Genomic DNA, 21,225 nt, shown 5'->3' with positions numbered 1-21,225 from the left:
TTTTTATCAAATTTTATTGTTGATTAAAATAATTTTTTTGTAACATTTTGTAAAAATTATTTATAAGTTCTATTCGGGAGACTTATGCTACATATGATCCTACTAAAAAATTTATTTTTTCATAAGTCTTATGGGAAGTTTGTTGACACATTTACCCTCAATATTAGTTTTTTTTTTTTTTTTTTTTTTAGACAGGAAAAGCAATTACAAAGAAAAGGGAGCCTCCGAAGCCACCAACGCCATTAAGGAGAGAGGAACTTCTTCCATCCAAATGCGAGGTGAATCAAAATCAAAAGCTAACCTACTTAAACAATGAGGCACAGAATTGCCATCTCTATAAATATGCGAGACGGATGAGGAATGGAACTGCAAGAAGAGTGCCTGAGCCACATCTACGAAGTGATCATAACACGACAAATTTTTTGTCTTTCCTTGAATTGCAGACACCGCGTTGAGAGAATCTCCTTCAAGCTGAATATTATCCAACCCCAAGTCATATCCAAATTGAAGCGCTTTAACGGCACCCAAAGCTTCCACACAATCCACATCTTCCAGATAATGAATTTGCTCAACCATAGAAGCAATAATCAATCCATTACTGTCACGAACAATAATCCCAATACCAGCAAGTGCTTGGGTCTTCTGAACCGAACCATCAAAATTCAATTTAAACACACCTTCTTGTGGTGCAACCCGCCTTCGAACCTGCATACGATGCACTGGAATTTGGCTGCATTGGTGAACTTGAGCATGCTTTGTAACATACTTCTCAGCAAAAGCCATAACATCATCTATGGTTCTTGCCTTATTTTCAAAGAGAATGGAGTTCCGCTGATTCCATAAACCCCAACAAATAGTAAAAAATAAAGCCATCAACTTCATATCATACTTTGTCATAAGATTGCAAACCCACTAAAAACAATTATTAATAGGCATAACGTTGAGAACCACCGAAATCGAGCTGGACATCCAAACTTGCCATGCAAACCAGCAATTATGAAAGCAATGGCTCACGATTTCCACTTCATCACCATACGACTCACATAAATCCACAGTCACGATATGTCGTTTTCCGCAAATTTTCTCGCACTGGTAACAACCCAAGACACATTTTCTAGCCAAATATCTTGATTTTAGTCGGAATCTGCAACTGCCATAGAGCAGTCCAAAACTGCTTCCTTGACAGACCATCATCAGAGGTGACACCAAGGCCATCCGAGCAGCCCATATCCACACACAAATGATATGTCGATCGCACTAAAAATTCACCATTTCGCGTAAAATGCCAAACTAATTTATCCGGAGGTAATGTTGGACAGATAGGGATGCATTGAATAGCTTCACCATCAATGCCCAAAAACTGTTGATTAAGAAACTCAGAGTTCCAGATACCAAGTTGGGAATCAATCAACTCACTAACCTTTGCATTGTCCGGGAGAGTGGAAGGTGGCAAAATGACCTTAAAAGTATGAGGCCGGGGAACCCATTTATCAGACTTAACCGAAATGCTCTCACCGTTTCCCACTCGCCATCTCAACCTAACATTAAGTAAATGTCGAGCGCCCGCTATACTCCTCCAGGTGAAAAATGGGTTGCTTCCAAGCAACGCATCAAGGAACGAAGTGTGAGGAAAATACATGGCTTTTAACACCCTTGCAATCAACGAGTGAGGCCGTTTCACAATTCGCCAAAATTGTTTGGCCAACATAGCTGCATTAAATTCATTAAGGCAGCGAAACCCCATCCCTCCACTCAATTTAGATTTGCACAAATGCTTCCAGTTAGTCCAATGAATTTTACAGGCTTCCTCCTTTTGTCCCCACCAATAATTGCACACCATTGATTCAATTTCATGGCACAGACCAGCAGGTAATCGAAAACAGGACATAATATAAGTGGGGATTGCTTGAGCAACAGACTTGATAAGGACCTCGTGACCCGCAACCGATAATGATTTCTCCTTCCACCCATTCAAACGATGCCATACTCGCTCTTTGACAAAACCCAAAACGGATCGTTTAGAGTGACCCACACAATACGGTAACCCCAAATAGTTCCCGTACGTCGCCATGGAACCCATCCCAAGAATTGATGTCACCACCTGCTGGGTAACCAAGTCCGTATTTTTGCTGAAACAAATAGCAGATTTTTGGAAATTAATTTTCTGCCCCGAGGCTTGCTCATATATTTGAAGGACATCTCGTAACACCTCGGCTTCAGCTTCAGTGGTAGCCACAAATAGAAGACTATCATCAGCAAAAAACAAATGCGATAATCGTGGACTACCGCGGCAAAGAGAAATCCCCGACAACTGGTTGTTTACCATAGCATGTGTGAGAAGCGCCGACATCCCTTCCGCACAAATAGTGAACAAGTATGGCGAAAGGGGATTCCACTGTCTGAGCCCCCGTGTTGGACGAAACAATCTTGAAGGCTTTCCATTAAGAAGAACCGAAAATGATACCGTCGACACACAACTCATGAGGAGTTGCACAAAACACTGCGGAAAACCCAATTGGAGCATCATTTGATGAATAAATGGCCATTCCACTCGGTCATAAGCTTTACTCATATCTAGTTTCAGTGCGAGAAATCCATCTCTTCCGGCCTGCTTGTTCTTAAGAAAGTGAAAAACTTCGAAAGCCAATAGCGCATTATCTGTGATCATTCGGCCTGGTATAAAAGCACTCTGAGTGTCAGAAATTACTGATGGCTAAACCTCTTTAAAGCGATTGGCCAACACTTTGGCAATAAGCTTGTAGACAACATTACACAGACTGATTGGCCGAAATTCGGACATATGCTGGAGCTTTTTAACTTTAGGGATAAGCACAATAAATGTATGATTAATCTGTGAAATATCATTGTAACAACCCTCATACTGTTTACTGATTAATGACTGATTGATTACCGATAATCACCGATTACTGCTAAACGGAACTGATAATGACTGATAACTGACTGATAATTGGACTGGTAAAGGTACTGAACTGACTGACTGAATTGGAAACCGAATTGATTGAGTATAAGTTAGTTAAATTGCATTCTATCTGTTTGACTGTAGGAATATCTGTTCATTCTTATATGTTTAAACTGCTAATTGAAGGCCTTATCGGCGGCCGAATTAGAAATTGATTGATGTTTTATGATCCACATAATTAATGTGATTTTATAGTATGATTATCTGAAAACTGATTAGGTATGATTAAATTAGATTAAATAAGCTAATTAAAGAGTTGGACTTAATTACCGAATTGCCACCCTTAGTGGTCCACTCAAATACACACACTTGAGCCTTGTATACACTTCAATCAGAGCATTTCATCAGCTCATTTCTTGAGCTTAACCGACCAAGAGGGGGAAAGGGAGAGGAACTGAGTTCTACCTTGTGAATTGCTTAGGGAATTGAAGGTTGATTGTTGCTTTGTGGTCCTACACTTGTAATTGAGGCTCTAGGTAAGAGAACTCAACCTTTATTGATGTTTTTGAGCTAGTTCTTGCATGATTCATGCCTCATTTGTAGAGCTAAGTCATGATTTGGTTCATTAATGGTGGATTGAAGCTCATCTCTTGCATGCATGTTAGTTTTGTTGCATTTTAAGGTTGATTACATGGACATTAGTACATGCATGCTCATATTGTTGTTATAGACCATGTTTTCATCTGGTTTTGAAAAGAAATGAGCTCATTTGAGCAAGCTTTGGAGCTTTAATTTGGTTTGAAACTCATGCATGTCATGTTTGAAGATTATTCTTGAAAATGATTTAAAATTGGTTTGAAATTGGGTTTGAATTAAACACCCTTGGGCTTTGATTTCTCAAATTGAGCTTTGAACCACGTTATTCTATGTGTTTATAAATGTTTTCTAGAAAATGAACCCAAGAGGATCGGTTTTAATGCATTTAAACTTGAGTTTGAGCTTGGAGGTGCAATCTGGGTTTTCCAGATTTCGCACTTCCGCTCGAGCGGAGAAAGTTACGCTCGAGCGTGGAATCCGAGCGACCAGCATCCCTCTGCACTGTTTTGCAGTCCGCTCGAGCGGAGGATTGGGCGCTCGAGCGGAGTCATGTCTCAAGCTCGAGCGGGCGTCGAGCGGAGATTTCACCCATCCAGTACTTTTACAGTACGCTCGAGCGTGTACCTTTGTTGCATGTCCGCTCGAGCGGGGAAACATGCGCTCGAGCGGGACTCTGTTTTTCTGAAAATGCTTTTAAATGTGCATCTTTGCATCCTCATCCCATCCTAGGCATTTTTAGGCCTAGTTTAAGACATCTTGATGATGATATCGTTGTAGAACACACCGAGGCAAATTAGGGATTAAGTTATGATGTTTCCCAACTGTGTAGCTTAGTGTGTGTTCAACCTGTGAACTGTGTAGGGTTGGCAACTGGGGAGACACGCTCTAGCATACTGTAGCCCAGAACTCTGTGAGTAACAATTGTGTAAAGATATGTTCAACTGATATCTTTTGAATACTGAACTGAACTGTTTACTGAACTGGTATTATTGAATGAATGTATGTCCTTTATTTCTGAACTGTACTGTGGCATCCTTAGTACCTACGGTTTACTGTTACTGTTACTGTTACAGAGATCTCTGTCGGTTCCCTCGTGGAACCACTACTGTTTACTGACTGATGGCCATCATTACTGTTCGGTCTTTTAAGACCTACTGTTACTGTTATGCTAATGGATGTACCACATATGACTGTTTACTGTACTGAACAACTGAATGACTGATTGAAATGAACTGTTTTCATACCGTAAGGGCATTCATTCTTAACCTCTTTACATATTGTGTTATTCACTGGGCTTTAGCTCACTGTTTATATATATATGTAGGTGTACAGGCACCAGACCGCAGCTAGGAGCGTCAGGGTAACTCCAGTTTTGTCAAGCCAGCCTATGTGCCTCACTGCGAGGTTCCGAGCCTATCTGTTAAGGCTTAGGGGTCTTTTACAATTTCCCCTTCTGTACTGTTTTACTGTTCTGTATAGACCGAGTGTTACTGTACTGTTATATAGGGTTGAGCCCTAGTCTGAATGATTGTAAATATTCTGTATAGACTGTACTGTTTGTATATGTAAGAATGCATGAAAAGTCCTTTTGCGTTCAGACTGTCACAGCTCAATGGACACTATTTATTTACTGTATTGGCTTCCGCCAGGCCCTGTACTCTGTTTTACTGTATTACTGTTAAGCAGGCCTTCGGTAATCTCGGATTACTGGCCGGTTACGGTGCTAAACCCATAGGGCCGGGTTTGGGTCGTGACAGAGTGGTATCAGAGCGATACTTACCACGAGTTATACCGCACACACGTGTCCAAATGAGCTATAGGGTGTCCTAGAAAAGTTATTAGGGCATCTCATGAGCATGATAAGTGTGTGGTTATGTTATGACTGAATACATGCTAATGTGGTAAACTGTTAAACAAATGACTGCTTATGTTTAAAACTGTTATAACTGCTTATAGTGAAATGGACAATGCAAATGAACCTGAATCCTCGTCTACCGAGGCAAGAATGGAAAGAATGGAAAGAATGATAGAACTGATAACTGCTAGACTGGAACAACAACAGAACCAACAGCCCCCACCTCCTCCTCCTCCGGTACAGCCGGAGCCTAATGTGAATGTGAATGATGGGGATATTATTGCTCTCACCCATAAATTCAGCAAGATGAAACCGCCATCCTTTCAGGGAGGATTGGAACCGCTAAAGGCTGAAGCTTGGGTGCTTGAGACAGAAAAACTATTTGAAGTGTTTCCGTGCTCAGAAGCGAATAAAGTATTGTTAGCTACCTTCACCCTACAAGAAGAGGCTAGAAGGTGGTGGATGTTAATCCGTGATACAAATACTGTTATGACTTGGGCTCAGTTCAAGGAGTCCTTCTTTGAAAAGTACTTCCCTCAGTGTGTCAGGGATAGAAAAGTGACTGAATTTGAACAGCTAAAGCAGGGCACAATGTCCGTTGCGGAATATGAAACCAAATTTACTGAACTTGCCCGTTATGCACCGCATATGGTGGATACTGAGTATAAGAAGGCCAGAAAATTTGAAGGTGGCCTTAATGTCGCAATCCTTGACCGGATAAATGTTTTGAAATTACCGACTTTTGTGGGTGTTCTCGACCGGGCATTGATGGCCGAGTCGAACATTGCAGCAGTGAAACAATCTGAAACACCAACAACTGAATGGCATGGTAAAAGGCAGGGTTTCAAATTCAAGAAAGGTAAGCACAACCCGGCCAACAAGAAACAGAATACGGGGACGATGACTAGCCCCAGCCAAGGGAGTGGATTCATACCACCCTGTTCTGAGTGTGGCAAGAAGCACAAGGGGGTCTGCTACAGAATATCTGGAGCCTGTTACAGGTGTGGCAAGGTGGGCCACATGGTTAAAGACTGCCCCTCTGCTCCACAAGCCAGTAGTAAAGCTGCACCAAGCGCAGCAGCATCAACTGTAGCACCAAAGCCTAACCCCAGAGCTACCGGGAAAGAGCCCATGAGGCAGGGCCGAGTGTTCGCCCTAGTACCGGGAGATGTGCAGAATACCGAGACCGTTGTGTCAGGTATCCTCTCTATCTGTACGCAAAATGCATATGTATTGATTGATTCGGGGTCTACACATTCTTATGTATCATATGCTTTTTCACGGAAATTGAATAGACCCTTAGAACCCATGAACTATCTGCTAGCCGTATCATCACCCGTAGGAGGATCTATGACTTGTGCATATATGTATCCCGCATGTGAAATTATTGTTGGGGATATGCATTTGTTTATTGATTTACTGCCATTGAACATTGATCATTTTGACGTAAAATTGGGGATGGATTGGTTACAAAAATATCATGCCACTATTGACTGTGTGACCAAGCAAGTTGTTTTCCGTCCACCTGGTTTGCCTGAATTTGTGTTTAATGGAAGTGGAGTAGTACCTCCTCCGTATTTGATTTCGTCGGTGAAAGCTGTTAAACTGATTAGAAAGGGATGTAAAGGATATCTGTGTTCTGTACTGACTGTGTCTACTGATGATGGTGTAAAAACTGATGTGAATTGTATTCCTATAGTCAGAGAATTTCCAGATGTTTTTCCAGATAATCTTCCAGGAGATTTGACTGACAGGGAGATTGAATTTACCGTTGATGTGATTCCCGGAACACAACCAGTTTCTAAAGCTCCTTACAGAATGGCTCCAACTGAACTGAAAGAACTGAAAGTGCAATTGCAAGAACTGTTAGACAAAAAGTTCATCAGACCTAGCACTTCGCCATGGGGTGCTCCTGTTTTGTTTGTCAAGAAGAAAGATGGCTCACTGAGACTGTGCATTGACTACCGTGAACTGAATAAGGTAACTGTAAAGAATAAATACCCATTACCGCGCATTGATGATTTATTTGATCAGTTACAGGGTGCGCAAGTGTTCTCTAAGATTGATCTCAGATCGGGGTATCATCAACTGAAGGTTAAACCGGAAGACATTGATAAAACTGCTTTCAGAACGAGGTATGGCCATTATGAATTTTTAGTTATGCCATTCGGAGTCACGAATGCCCCTGCTGCTTTTATGGACCTCATGAACAGAATTTTTAAACCGTACCTTGATGACTTTATTGTTGTATTTATCGATGACATATTGATTTACTCCAAAAGCATAGAACAGCATGAACATCATCTGAGACTTGCCCTACAAACCTTAAGAGAACAGAAACTGTATGCTAAGCTGTCTAAATGTGAATTTTGGCTTGACCATGTTATGTTTTTGGGGCATGTTGTTAGCAAAAATGGAATTTCTGTTGATCCGCAGAAAATTGAAGCTGTAGTGAACTGGCCTAGACCAACAAATGTGACTGAAGTCCGAAGCTTTTTGGGATTAGCTGGATATTACAGAAGATTTGTCAAAGATTTCTCCAAAATTGCCCTACCACTGACACAGTTAACACAAAAGGGGACATCATTTGACTGGACTGACCAAAGGGAATCTGCCTTCCAGGAGTTGAAAACTCGATTAGTGACTGCACCAGTTCTTACCTTACCTTCAGGTACGGATGGTTATACTGTATTTAGTGATGCTTCTCATAAGGGTTTGGGATGTGTTTTAATGCAGAATGGGAGAGTTATTGCTTATGCTTCCCGACAGTTGAGACCACATGAAAAGAACTACCCGACCCATGATCTGGAACTTGCTGCAGTAGTATTTGCACTGAAAATCTGGCGTCACTATCTGTACGGGGTGACATGTGAAGTATACACCGACCACAAGAGTTTAAAGTATTTCTTCACACAGAAAGAACTGAAATATGAGACAGCGGAGATGGCTGGAACTGATTAAAGACTATGACCTACAGATATTGTACCATCCGGGAAAAGCCAATACCGTTGCCGATGCACTGAGCCGGAAATCGATTGGAAACTTAGCCTGTTTGCTTACAGGACAGAAAGAGTTGCTTTGTGACCTTGAAAAATCTGAAATTGAAATTGTTTTGAGAGAACAAGGTGGAATCTTAGCTGCTATTTCTGCTCAACCGGCACTGATTGAAGAGGTTAAAGAAAAACAGCAGCTGGATGATTTCTTGAAGAAGATCATCGAGGAAAGAGAATCCAAACCGAGACCGGGATTCAAATTTGAGAACAATGTACTGAAATTTTAAGAAAGACTGTGTGTACCAAATGATACGGAACTGAAAAGAAGAGTTCTGCAAGAAGGCCACAATTCGAAATTGTCTATCCATCCGGGAAATACGAAAATGTACCAAGATCTGAAACAGAATTTCTGGTGGCCGGGAATGAAGAAAGAAATTGCTGATTTTGTATCCAAATGTCTTCATTGCCAACAGGTCAAAGCTGAACATCAACGACCTGCCGGACTATTGCAACCCCTACCCATACCAGAGTGGAAGTGGGAGCATATCACGATGGATTTTATCGTTGGATTACCTCGCTCCAGAAAAGGTATGGATTCAATCTGGGTTATTGTTGATAGACTAACCAAATCTGCTCACTTCTTACCTGTCAAGACGATTTATAATGCGGACAAATTGGCTGTCATCTATATTGATGAAATTGTTAGACTGCATGGAGTGCCTGTGTCTATTGTTTCTGACAGGGATTCGAAGTTTACATCGAGGTTTTGGCAAAGCCTACAGACGGCACTGGGTACTGAACTGAGACTGAGTAGTGCCTATCATCCTCAGACAGATGGCCAATCAGAAAGGACCATCCAAACTCTGGAGGATTTATTGAGAATGTGTGTCCTTGATTTTCAGGGAAACTGGGAAAGTCACTTGCCCTTAGCTGAATTCGCCTACAACAACAGCTACCATTCAAGTATTGGTATGGCGCCTTTTGAGGCATTGTATGGCAGAAAATGTAGATCTCCAATTTGCTGGGCAGAAGTTGGAGATGGGCCTTTGCTTGGGCCCGAGATTGTGTATGAAACAACTGAAAAAGTGAAACTGATACAGCAAAGACTGAAAACTGCACAGAGTAGACAGAAAAGTTATGCAGATGTCAGAAGACGGGACAGAGAGTATGAAGTGGGTGATCACGTTTTTGTGAAAGTGACACCAATGAAAGGCCAGACTCGTTTTGGAGTCAAAGGCAAGTTAGCACCAAGATACGTCGGACCGTATGAGATTATTGAGAAAATTAATCCGGTAGCGTATCAAGTTGCGCTCCCTCCTGAAATGGAGCATATGCATAACGTCTTCCATATTTCCATGTTGAGAGACTACCTACGGGATCCCTTCCATGTAATAGAGCCTACCCACGTAGTGTCGACTGATGACTACACTTACGAGGAACGGCCTATACAGATTGTCAACCGACGGATCAAGAAACTGCGAAACAAAGAGATCCCGCTAGTAAAAGTTGACTGGCAGAACCACGGTAGCGTGTATGCCACTTGGGAAAGGGAAGATGACATGGCCAAAAGATATCCTGAACTGTTCCCACTGAACCCTGTTTTCTTCCAGAATGAAGGTAACTCGAGTTTAGAGGACTAAACTCTTTATAAGGAGGGGAGACTGTAACAACCCTCATACTGTTTACTGATTAATGACTGATTGATTACCGATAATCACCGATTACTGCTAAACGGAACTGATAATGACTGATAACTGACTGATAATTGGACTGGTAAAGGTACTGAACTGACTGACTGAATTGGAAACCGAATTGATTGAGTATAAGTTAGTTAAATTGCATTCTATCTGTTTGACTGTAGGAATATCTGTTCATTCTTATATGTTTAAACTGCTAATTGAAGGCCTTATCGGCGGCCGAATTAGAAATTGATTGATGTTTTATGATCCACATAATTAATGTGATTTTATAGTATGATTATCTGAAAACTGATTAGGTATGATTAAATTAGATTAAATAAGCTAATTAAAGAGTTGGACTTAATTACCGAATTGCCACCCTTAGTGGTCCACTCAAATACACACACTTGAGCCTTGTATACACTTCAATCAGAGCATTTCATCAGCTCATTTCTTGAGCTTAACCGACCAAGAGGGGGAAAGGGAGAGGAACTGAGTTCTACCTTGTGAATTGCTTAGGGAATTGAAGGTTGATTGTTGCTTTGTGGTCCTACACTTGTAATTGAGGCTCTAGGTAAGAGAACTCAACCTTTATTGATGTGTTTGAGCTAGTTCTTGCATGATTCATGCCTCATTTGTAGAGCTAAGTCATGATTTGGTTCATTAATGGTGGATTGAAGCTCATCTCTTGCATGCATGTTAGTTTTGTTGCATTTTAAGGTTGATTACATGGACATTAGTACATGCATGCTCATATTGTTGTTATAGACCATGTTTTCATCTAGTTTTGAAAAGAAATGAGCTCATTTGAGCAAGCTTTGGAGCTTTAATTTGGTTTGAAACTCATGCATGTCATGTTTGAAGATTATTCTTGAAAATGATTTAAAATTGGTTTGAAATTGGGTTTGAATTAAACACCCTTGGGCTTTGATTTCTCAAATTGAGCTTTGAACCACGTTATTCTATGTGTTTATAAATGTTTTCCAGAAAATGAGCCCAAGAGGATCGGTTTTGATGCATTTAAACTTGAGTTTGAGCTTGGAGGTGCAATCTGGGTTTTCCAGATTTCGCACTTCCGCTCGAGCGGAGAAAGTTACGCTCGAGCGTGGAATCCGAGCGACCAGCATCCCTCTGCACTGTTTTGCAGTCCGCTCGAGCGGAGGATTGGGCGCTCGAGCGGAGTCATGTCTCAAGCTCGAGCGGGCGTCGAGCGGAGATTTCACCCATCCAGTACTTTTACAGTACGCTCGAGCGTGTACCTTTGTTGCATGTCCGCTCGAGCGGGGAAACATGCGCTCGAGCGGGACTCTGTTTTTCTGAAAATGCTTTTAAATGTGCATCTTTGCATCCTCATCCCATCCTAGGCATTTTTAGGCCTAGTTTAAGACATCTTGATGATGATATCGTTGTAGAACACACCGAGGCAAATTAGGGATTAAGTTATGATGTTTCCCAACTGTGTAGCTTAGTGTGTGTTCAACCTGTGAACTGTGTAGGGTTGGCAACTGGGGAGACACGCTCTAGCATACTGTAGCCCAGAACTCTGTGAGTAACAATTGTGTAAAGATATGTTCAACTGATATCTTTTGAATACTGAACTGAACTGTTTACTAAACTGGTATTATTGAATGAATGTATGTCCTTTATTTCTGAACTGTACTGTGGCATCCTTAGTACCTACGGTTTACTGTTACTGTTACTGTTACAGAGATCTCTGTCGGTTCCCTCGTGGAACCACTACTGTTTACTGACTGATGGCCATCATTACTGTTCGGTCTTTTAAGACCTACTGTTACTGTTATGCTAATGGATGTACCACATATGACTGTTTACTGTACTGAACAACTGAATGACTGATTGAAATGAACTGTTTTCATACCGTAAGGACATTCATTCTTAACCTCTTTACATATTGTGTTATTCACTGGGTTTTAGCTCACTGTTTATATATATATGTAGGTGTACAGGCACCAGACCGCAGCTAGGAGCGTCAGGGTAACTCCAGTTTTGTCAAGCCAGCCTATGTGCCTCACTGCGAGGTTCCGAGCCTATCTGTTAAGGCTTAGGGGTCTTTTACAATTTCCCCTTCTGTACTGTTTTACTGTTCTGTATAGACCGAGTGTTACTGTACTGTTATATAGGGTTGAGCCCTAGTCTGAATGATTATAAATATTCTGTATAGACTGTACTGTTTGTATATGTAAGAATGCATGAAAAGTCCTTTTGCGTTCAGACTGTCACAGCTCAATGGACACTATTTATTTACTGTATTGGCTTCCGCCAGGCCCTGTACTCTGTTTTACTGTATTACTGTTAAGCAGGCCTTCGGTAATCTCGGATTACTGGCCGGTTACGGTGCTAAACCCATAGGGCCGGGTTTGGGTCGTGACAATCATTCACCCCATTCAAAACCCTAAGCACAACATTACTCACACTAGGACCCATCACGTGCCAAAATTTTTGAAAGAATAAAGCAGGCTTACCATCAGGCCCAGGAGCCTTCGTTGGATGCATTTGGAGAAGCGCATGGTGTACTTCAAGTGCAGAGAAAGGGCGACTTAGAGTAACAGCACTACGAACTGAAATTCTCCTTTGAACCAATTGGAGCACCGGGTCCATTGTCAACCCCACGCCTGCTGAAAATAACTCTTGAAAATAAGTCACGAAATTATCCTCCATCACACGGTGCTCCGCTTGCTAGATCCCACAGGAATCGACTATGCCGTCAATCTTCTTCTCTTTATGTCTTTGGGTGGCCTTGAATGAAAGAAAGAAGTATTACGGTTGCCATCCTTTAATATCATAAATAATAGTAAACTATATATAGGAAATTGAATGTTACCATAAATCATATCTATATAAACGTAACGTAACGTGACACCTACATAAACGTAACGTAACGTGACACCTATTTAGGAAATTGCATGTTACCATAGATCATATCTACATAAACGTAACGTAACGTAACATGACACCTACATAAACATAACGTGACACCTATGATCTATGGCAACATTCAATTTCGTATATGGGAAATTGAATGTTACCATAGATCATATCTACATAAACGTAACATAACGTGACACCTACATAAACGTAACGTGACACCTATGATCTATGGAAATTGAATGTTACCATAGGTCATATTTATATGAAACGTAACGTTACACCAACATAAACCAACAACATTTCCACATTCAATTTAAAAAAATAAAAACTCATTAAGTTTGCGAAACGTAACGTGACACGTTACGTTACGTTTATGCAGGTGTCACATTACGTTTATATATGTGTCACGTTACGTTACGTTTATATAGGTGTCACGTTACGTTACGTTTGTGTAGGATCTTGTGGAATATATTCCTATCTAAATAGGACTTGAGACTCTATAAGAAATTACACAGGACTTAGCCTACCATAAGTGTCTGAAAAAAGACTTATAAATAAATCTCCCTAACATTTTTTATATGTATTGTTAAAAGTTGATAATTAGTGACTTTTTTATCACCATTTTTATAAATTATCTTTAAAACTTACAATTAGTAATTTTTTTGTGACAAATTTTTTTAAACCGTCACTAAAACCTACAATTAGTGACATTTTTTATGACAATTTTCATACCGTCACTGAAAATTAACAATTACGGATAATTTGGGAAGAAGTTAAAAGAAGCTAACTTTTTAGTTTTTTAGTTTTTTTATACAAAAAAAACTAATTTTTTAAACATAAAAGTCAGTTTTTTATCAATTTTTCAAAACACCACTTAGTGATATTTTTTAATAGTATTTAATAAAAACGTTTTTAAGGGGCACTTTGGGAAGAAACTAAAAAAGTCAACTTTTTGGCTTTTTAGCTTTTTTAGCTTAAAAAGTCAACTTTTTTAGTCAAAAAAGCCAGTTTTTTTTTTTGTCAAAAAAGTTACTAAAAAGTCAAAAAGTCAGTTTTTTGCCAACTTTTCAAAACACCACTAATTCTCACATGACTTATTAGACAATAAATCAGTCTATTAAAACTGGCAATACTCCCCTTAAAAATAATTTACTCCTTTTATTTTTTATAATTTAATACTTGTTACTTTATTTTTATGTTCGATTATGATTAACTTGTTTGGGAACAGACTTTTTTAGTTACTTTTTGATTAATATATAATGTAAAAAAAATTAGTATGTTGGGGATGATTTTTTAACTTTTTACGAAAAGATATGTAAAAAGTAGAGAGAAAATAGAATTTTTGATTTCTTGATATGGGTTGTTGACTTTTTGACTTTTTTAATAATTTTTTAATTTTTTGACAAAAAAAATCACTGGTCAAATAAGGCCTTTCGATTTATAATGTTTTATTTTAAAGGGAAGCGGTTGGAATAATAACTCCATTCAAAGTAGGCATTTTTAGTTGAATCAGAGCATCTTCAATCTTTTATTAAATTTAAGTAAAAATTTGATAAAAACTTTAATTTGATATGATACATTCTAATAGTAAAAATTTAAAATTTTCATCAAATTTTATTACAAGCGCAGTTATCTGAGAGCACGTCCGGCCCAATTACCACTTACAAAATTTGATAAAAAATCAAAAACTCTGTGGATTTGATGAAAAATTAACTCTCATTTCTTTTAATATAGATCCAATGAAACAATTAGAGTATCATTTTAACTAATTTTTTTTATCAAATTTAAATTTAATGAAACAATTTATAAAAGATTAGAAATGGCGTTATGTATGTTATATTGAATGTTCGCTTTCACTTATTTTTTAAGTAAAGATAAATAGTCAAAATTAAAGATATGGTATACTAACTAAAAATTAGATCGAGTTGAATATGAGTTGCATGTATTGTCACATATGACGTATTTTTTATTTTTTTATCAGTACAGTAATTATAATTATCAAGTGACACATAAATTTGAATGCAAACTCGTGAGAATTAACATGAGATCACTTGCGTTGTGTTTGGTTGAGGAATTTTGAGAGAGATTTGAAAAGTGAAAGGGAAAAGGTATGTAAAATTAGGTGAAATATAAGTATGATTTATTCACATTCTACTTACTTTTTCCATTTCTCTTTTCAAATATCTCCTCAAATCCCCAACCAAACACAGCATTAATGGTGGAATTATTACTCTTTACTCTTTTTAATGTGCAGAAGATTCAAAATATAAAAATAGCTCATTTCATTTCTTTTTTCTTTTTTTTTTTGTCTTTTATTTCAATAAATTCATAATATAAATATAACCCTAATGTGCAGATGGAATCATCCCCCCCCAACCCAATACTTCACTTGGCTATATAAGCACCATTTTTCTACAATGGATAAAAAGGTGGCACAAACACACAAGTTGTCATTATCATCTGGAAAACATGGAAACTATACACAGAACCCATGAACTCTGTCAATGGAAATCGAAACTTGGACGACATTTTTTGGTTTTAATTATTAGCCGAATTAAGAGGAGAAATTCACAATTGGTCAGGGTTTTATGCACAAGGTAAACGTTTTGGGGACCCCTAAGAAGTTAAATTAAAAGGCTAAAGCAAGAAATCCATGAATTTTGTGAATGGAAAGGCAGACTTGGCCACCTTCTTTGCCTCATCGGAGCAAGTTGAATTGGAAACAGAGGTCGGTTTCCGGCACAGATAGAAATTTCTCGACCCCAAGTTTATCAACTTGTCCTCTGCCTTCAAGCCTGCATTGCCAAATGAATTTTTAATATTCTCACTAGAACGTGATATATTGCATAAGAATAACTAATTTCGACAATTAATTCACATGAACATAAAATTTCATTTATCTGCTTAAAAATAAGGGTGAATTTATATTTTTTTAATCTATTTTTATAAATATTTTAAAATCTATAAACTATTTGTATTTAAATATATATATATATATATTTAAACAATCAATAAATTTTATTAAATTTTTTAACCAAAAAAACAAATTAATTTCACTTGTCTTGAAAATTTTATTCATTTCTCTTTCTCACCATTGCATGCCATCCTCATTTTATTCATTTCTCTTTCTAATAGCGAGCAATCACTTTTGGCCACTATCAATTGCCTCTTGTTGGTGGCACCCACCTCGAGTCACCATATCCTATCATTCATCGTAACACTTTTAGTTATTAATAATTATTTTCGACCATCATTTCTCGTTAGTAATCATAGTCGATTCACAGCAATCTAAAAAATTTGTAACTAGATTCTTACCTTACAATTCGAATATAGCCGAAGCCGAATTAATTGTTTTAATCCTAAATCGCAAGCAAACCGGCCAGTTCCATTACATAACGGAAACTCGTAGTCAATGCTGTACAAAACTGGACCGATTGGCTGTCATATTATTATTATATTTCTAAAATTTTAACTTGAAACTAAAAATAAAAAAATACGAAAATTAAAAAATTTAATTTTTAAAAAATTTAATTCAAAAAACTCAAATCAAACACATTATATGTTTTTCATAAATTTTTCATTGTCCTATTAACACTTAGGTTGAAAATAGGTTAGTATTCAATGAAAATTTGATGATATGATAATAATATTTTTGAAAATATAATTCATAGATTTTTATTTTTTATTTTTTATAATTTAAAAATGTATACCACGAATAATAGAACAAAAACAGTAATAGTAGTAAATTAAAAAAAAAAACGACAATCGATGGATACCTTAGGCCTATTTTAGAAAGATGATAAAAAATAATTTTTTGACTTTTAATTAAATTTTTTATTTTTTTAAACAAATAATTTGAGAAGTTGATAAAAAATAACTTTTGATATTTTTTTATTAATATTTATTTATAATGTCAAATCATAATAAAATAACCATAAAAATCCCATTTAATTTAAAATATTTACAACTTCATTCATATAACATATTTTGCCACATGAGCTAAAAAAATAACTTTTCAAATGAAAAAAAATTCAAAAAGCCAATTTTGACTTTGGCGAAAACCCAAAAAAGGCTAAAAGCCAACTTTTCAAAACAAGCCTTACTTTCCAAGCTAAACTGCGAATAGTGAAGCTCGAGATGCCGAGGATCGGATTCATTCAACAAGGGCCGCCTCATCTCCTTCACGTAGATCTCTATCGCCGCCTTTATCAAATCTCCGACGGCGTTTTCCGGCGACATCACCACCTGCACCGGCCCCAAACTTCCCTGTATATTCACGTTCAGCAACAATTTCGTGAACCTCCGTGTAATCTCCGGCGGCAGCGTCAGTTTACCACCTGGCACGGAGATCAGACCGCCGCGTCGGCGCACTAGTTCGGAATGCGCCACGGAGTTCGGAGGAAGTTGGCCGCCGTTGTGGCGGCGGAGGAGTGGTGGCCGCGAAGTCATTGGTGGTGAGAAGATCGCGGAAGAGAGTTGAGTGATTTAAATGGCTTGAAAGTTTCAAATCAGAGAGACTTTACATGAAGAGGGACGCGCGGGGGCGAAGTTTCGTCGAAAGTGTGCTTTTGTATATGCCCCTCGCTTTTTTGCGGATATATGATTTTGCGTAATGATTGAGGTTTGGTTGGAGAAGTGTGTTAGTTTTTTAATTTTTTTAGTTGTTTTTGTTTGGGGTTAAAAAATTTGGTTTGAAAAGGATTTTTAATTTTTTTATGAGAGAAATAATGTAATGATTATGGATTGAATGTGATGTTTTATTTTATTAGGCTAAAAAGTCTATTTTATTTTTTATGACTAAAATAATTAAAAAAATTGACTTTTAACTTCCCAAACGAAACCAGAGAGTTATAATATTTAAAATCTAAAGAAAACTTTACTCATGTGGTAAAAAAATAAAATAAATAAAAAGTACATATATCATATTTTAAGAGCATCTCCAACCCAATCCTCTCATCAAGAGATGAAAATAATTTTTTTTATTCAAAAAGTAAATATAGAGTATGTTACTATTCATTTAAACTTCAATCATAAATCTTCAAAACACTTCATCCTCCCTTCATCAAAAAATAAATTTTGTTCATTAACAAATATTTAATTTTAAAATTTTTGTAAAATATATTTAATATTATACTCATTTTAAAGGTATGATTTCACATTTTTTAATGATGTCAATTTTATAAAAATTAAATTTACATATTAAAAGTTATTTGTAATATAATAAAAAATATAAAATGAATAGTATTTTGGAGGACATCCTCAATTTTTCATCCTCTCTTCATATTTGGAGGATCAACTCATCCTCCTTCCAAATAGAGATGGATTTAGAGGATGGGTTAGAGCAACAAATCCTCTATATCTTCAAATATAGAGGATGCATCGGAGATGAGCATCTCTAACCCATCCTCCATATCTTTAAATATGGAGAATCCTCTTCCAAAAACAACTCTAACCCATCCTCTATATCCTCCTCCCAAATGGAGGAGGATGAATTGATCCTCCAAATATAGAGGGAGAATGAAAAAATGGAGGAGACTCTAAAACACTATTCACTCTATATTTCTTAATTATATTCGAAATAACTTTTAATGTGTAAATTTAATTTTTATAAAAATGACATCAATAAAAAGTATAAAATCATACCTTTAAAATGAGTATAATATTAAATATGTTTTACAAAAATTTTAAAATTAAATATTTATTAATGAACAAAAATTACTTTTTTATTGGAGTTTGAATGAAGGAAATGAAGGTTTGTAATTGAAGTTTGAATGAATAGTGACCTCCTCTATATTTACTTTTTGAATAAAAAATATTATTGGAGATGCTCTAAGTGGGCCTCATCTATTTAACACTCCTTTAAAATTCTTTTTTTAGAGTTCTCAATTATTTTTGATAAATTTTCTCAATCATTTTTGATAAATTTTACTTCTTACCAGCAACTCTAACGATTAATCAAATTTTTTATTAAATTTAAATAAAAAGTTGATAAAAGTTTAATTTAACATAATGTATTTTAATGATTTTCATTAATTCTGTCAGTTGTTCTATAAAGGGAAAATTCTCATCATGTTTATCCGAAAATCTGATTGTTTGGGAGGTTGTTCATTCAGTCATCTACTAATGGTCATATACGAAATGTTAAATGCTCTTTTAATTTGATAAAAAAATACACCGTTCCCTTCATTTAATATTAGCGGTAACCATGCACGGGCAAGTAACAAAAAATAATAAATAATGTTGAACATGCTAAAAATTAACAATTAAATACTATGATATTTATTTAGATGTGTATTGAAATAATATATTTAGTGATCTTACTATATTTAATTAAATAAATTTTAGAAGAAAAAAAAGTTGAACTAAAAATTAAGAGTAAGAGTGGATTCTGTAAATATAAGATATAGATAAAAACAAATTAAGTTTAAATTTGAAGATAAACTATAAATAAATATATATATATATATATAAGAAAATTAGACAAATCCTAGAAAAATAAGGTAGAGAGAAATTCAGTAATTGAAAAAAAAAAAGTTGAAATTTAAAATTAAAAAAAAAGATATGACAAACTTGAAAAGAAAAATAAAATCTAATATAACTCTAATAACAGAAGAAATGGAGAGGGTAATAATTAAAAAATTAGATAAGAGTGAAATGCCACTTATAATTTTTTAAAATTTGTAAAAAAAAAAACTAAAATAAAATCGAGGTAGTATGTTAAAAATCATATAAGATTTAAGTGCCACTTATAATTTTTTAAAATTTAAATTTTGTGTAGTTAAAAAATAAGCAATTATGTTATCTTATTATACAAATTTTAACTCTATTTTGTGTCTACTACCTATAATTTAATAAAATTTTGTTTTCTAAAGCTACTTAATTGAAATAAGAAAGAATAAAAAATTATAAGAATATAGAAAGTGAAAATCACATAAAAATAGAATAAACTTAATTAAAAATCAAAAGCAAGAATCGATCCTGTAAATATAAGATAAAGATTAAAAAAAAATCAAATGCAAATTTGAAGATAAATTATATGAATATAGAAAGAGAAACTTAGATAAATTGCAAAAGTAAAAGAGAGCAAAAAACATAATATGAGATTTAAAACATGTGCTTCTTTTCACATAAGATGCTAAAAATTTGCATAATTGGTTAAATCACCCGTTTAATTTATTTAGAACGTTATTTTTGTTCTCCAATCTTTTTGCCTAATTTCATATTGTCATAGAAGTTAGGTTTTGAGATTTATAAATTTATTTATTTATTTATTTCAAATATCATTGGGTAAGACATAAATTGATGAAGAAATTTGAATTAGAGTCAAACTCATCTTTTATTTTTAAATATTTTGAAAATCTTTTTTCTTTAAATATTTTGAAAATCTTTTATATCCATGCCATAAGTAATTAAAAAGTGAAATAAAAAATATAAAAAAAGATAAGAACAAATAGGAAAATAGAATGAGAGAAGAATGGATGTGCCACGTAGGAAAGAAGTTCATGAGATGTTAGGATTGAGAGTTTTGTTTTGATGAAGAAATTTGAATTAGAGTCAAACTCATCTTCTATTTTTAAATATTTTGAAAATCTTTTATCTTTAAATATTTTGAAAATCTTTTATCTTTAAATATTTTGAAAATCTTTTATATCCATGCCATAAGTAATTAAAAAGTGAAATAAAAAATATAAAAAAAAGATAAGAAAAAATAGGAAAATAGAATGAGAGAAGAATGGATGTGCCACGTAAGAAAGAGGTTCATGAGATGTTAGGATTAAAAGTTTTGAATTTTTTAAGAGATCACTACATTTGCTTATATATATAGTATAGATTAATTTGATGAAATAGTTAAAGCATTGTTTTTGTCAATTTTTTATCAAATTTAAATTTGATGAAGATGCAACATTGGAGATAACCTAACATGTAATCAACAAGATTCCATACTTGAAAAATTACTCAAAAAATTAATGATAAAAATGAATCAATAAACTACATTTATTGTGGATGCAAATCATTTTCTATTAACTTAAAATTTACGCCACATATTTACTTTTGAGTTAAAATTTAAATTAAATTTTTATAAAACATAGTATTTTTTATAAAATTAAAAAAAAAATTAGAAATCCAAAATTTTGTATCACGAAAATTGTCCAGATATAGACTAGGAGAAATATCATCACTTCAGTAGTTTTTGTAAAAAAAAATAATTATAAATAAGTGATAAATTTTATAAATATTAATAATTAAAATTTTAAATTTTTTTATAAATTTATAATTATTTTCTGAAACCAT

At 35.5% G+C, this 21,225-nt stretch overlaps 2 protein-coding genes across 3 annotated transcripts; both read right to left on the bottom strand.

Annotated features, from left to right (window-relative positions):
• Window positions 1–204: 204 nt before the first annotated feature.
• Window positions 205–783, bottom strand: LOC114322087 (uncharacterized). Its single transcript, XM_082900580.1, has one exon. It carries the CDS (start codon window positions 781–783, stop codon window positions 205–207), a length of 579 nt encoding a protein of 192 aa, XP_082756706.1.
• Window positions 784–15,363: 14,580 nt separating this feature from the next.
• LOC114262066 (uncharacterized protein At4g22758) lies at window positions 15,364–17,511 on the bottom strand. 2 transcript variants are annotated; one of them, XM_082902376.1, is made up of 4 exons: window positions 17,037–17,498; window positions 16,249–16,358; window positions 16,026–16,135; window positions 15,364–15,728 (listed from the first exon to the last, which is right to left on the bottom strand). In XM_082902376.1, the coding sequence occupies exons 1-3, from the start codon at window positions 17,380–17,382 to the stop codon at window positions 16,076–16,078; spliced, it is 516 nt and encodes a 171-aa protein (XP_082758502.1). In that variant the 5' UTR covers window positions 17,383–17,498; the 3' UTR covers window positions 15,364–15,728; window positions 16,026–16,075. The 2 variants fall into 2 exon arrangements, with proteins under 2 accessions (XP_082758502.1, XP_028058208.2); XM_028202407.2 differs by lacking the exons at window positions 16,026–16,135; window positions 16,249–16,358 and having other exon boundaries at window positions 17,037–17,511.
• Between the last annotated feature and the right edge of the window lie 3,714 nt (window positions 17,512–21,225).

Source organism: Camellia sinensis, chromosome 13 (assembly GCF_055761805.1).
Source record: "Camellia sinensis isolate YWXY chromosome 13, ASM5576180v1, whole genome shotgun sequence".
Classification (NCBI taxonomy): domain Eukaryota; kingdom Viridiplantae; phylum Streptophyta; class Magnoliopsida; order Ericales; family Theaceae; genus Camellia; species Camellia sinensis.
This window is presented reverse-complemented; position numbering and strand designations above follow the sequence as displayed.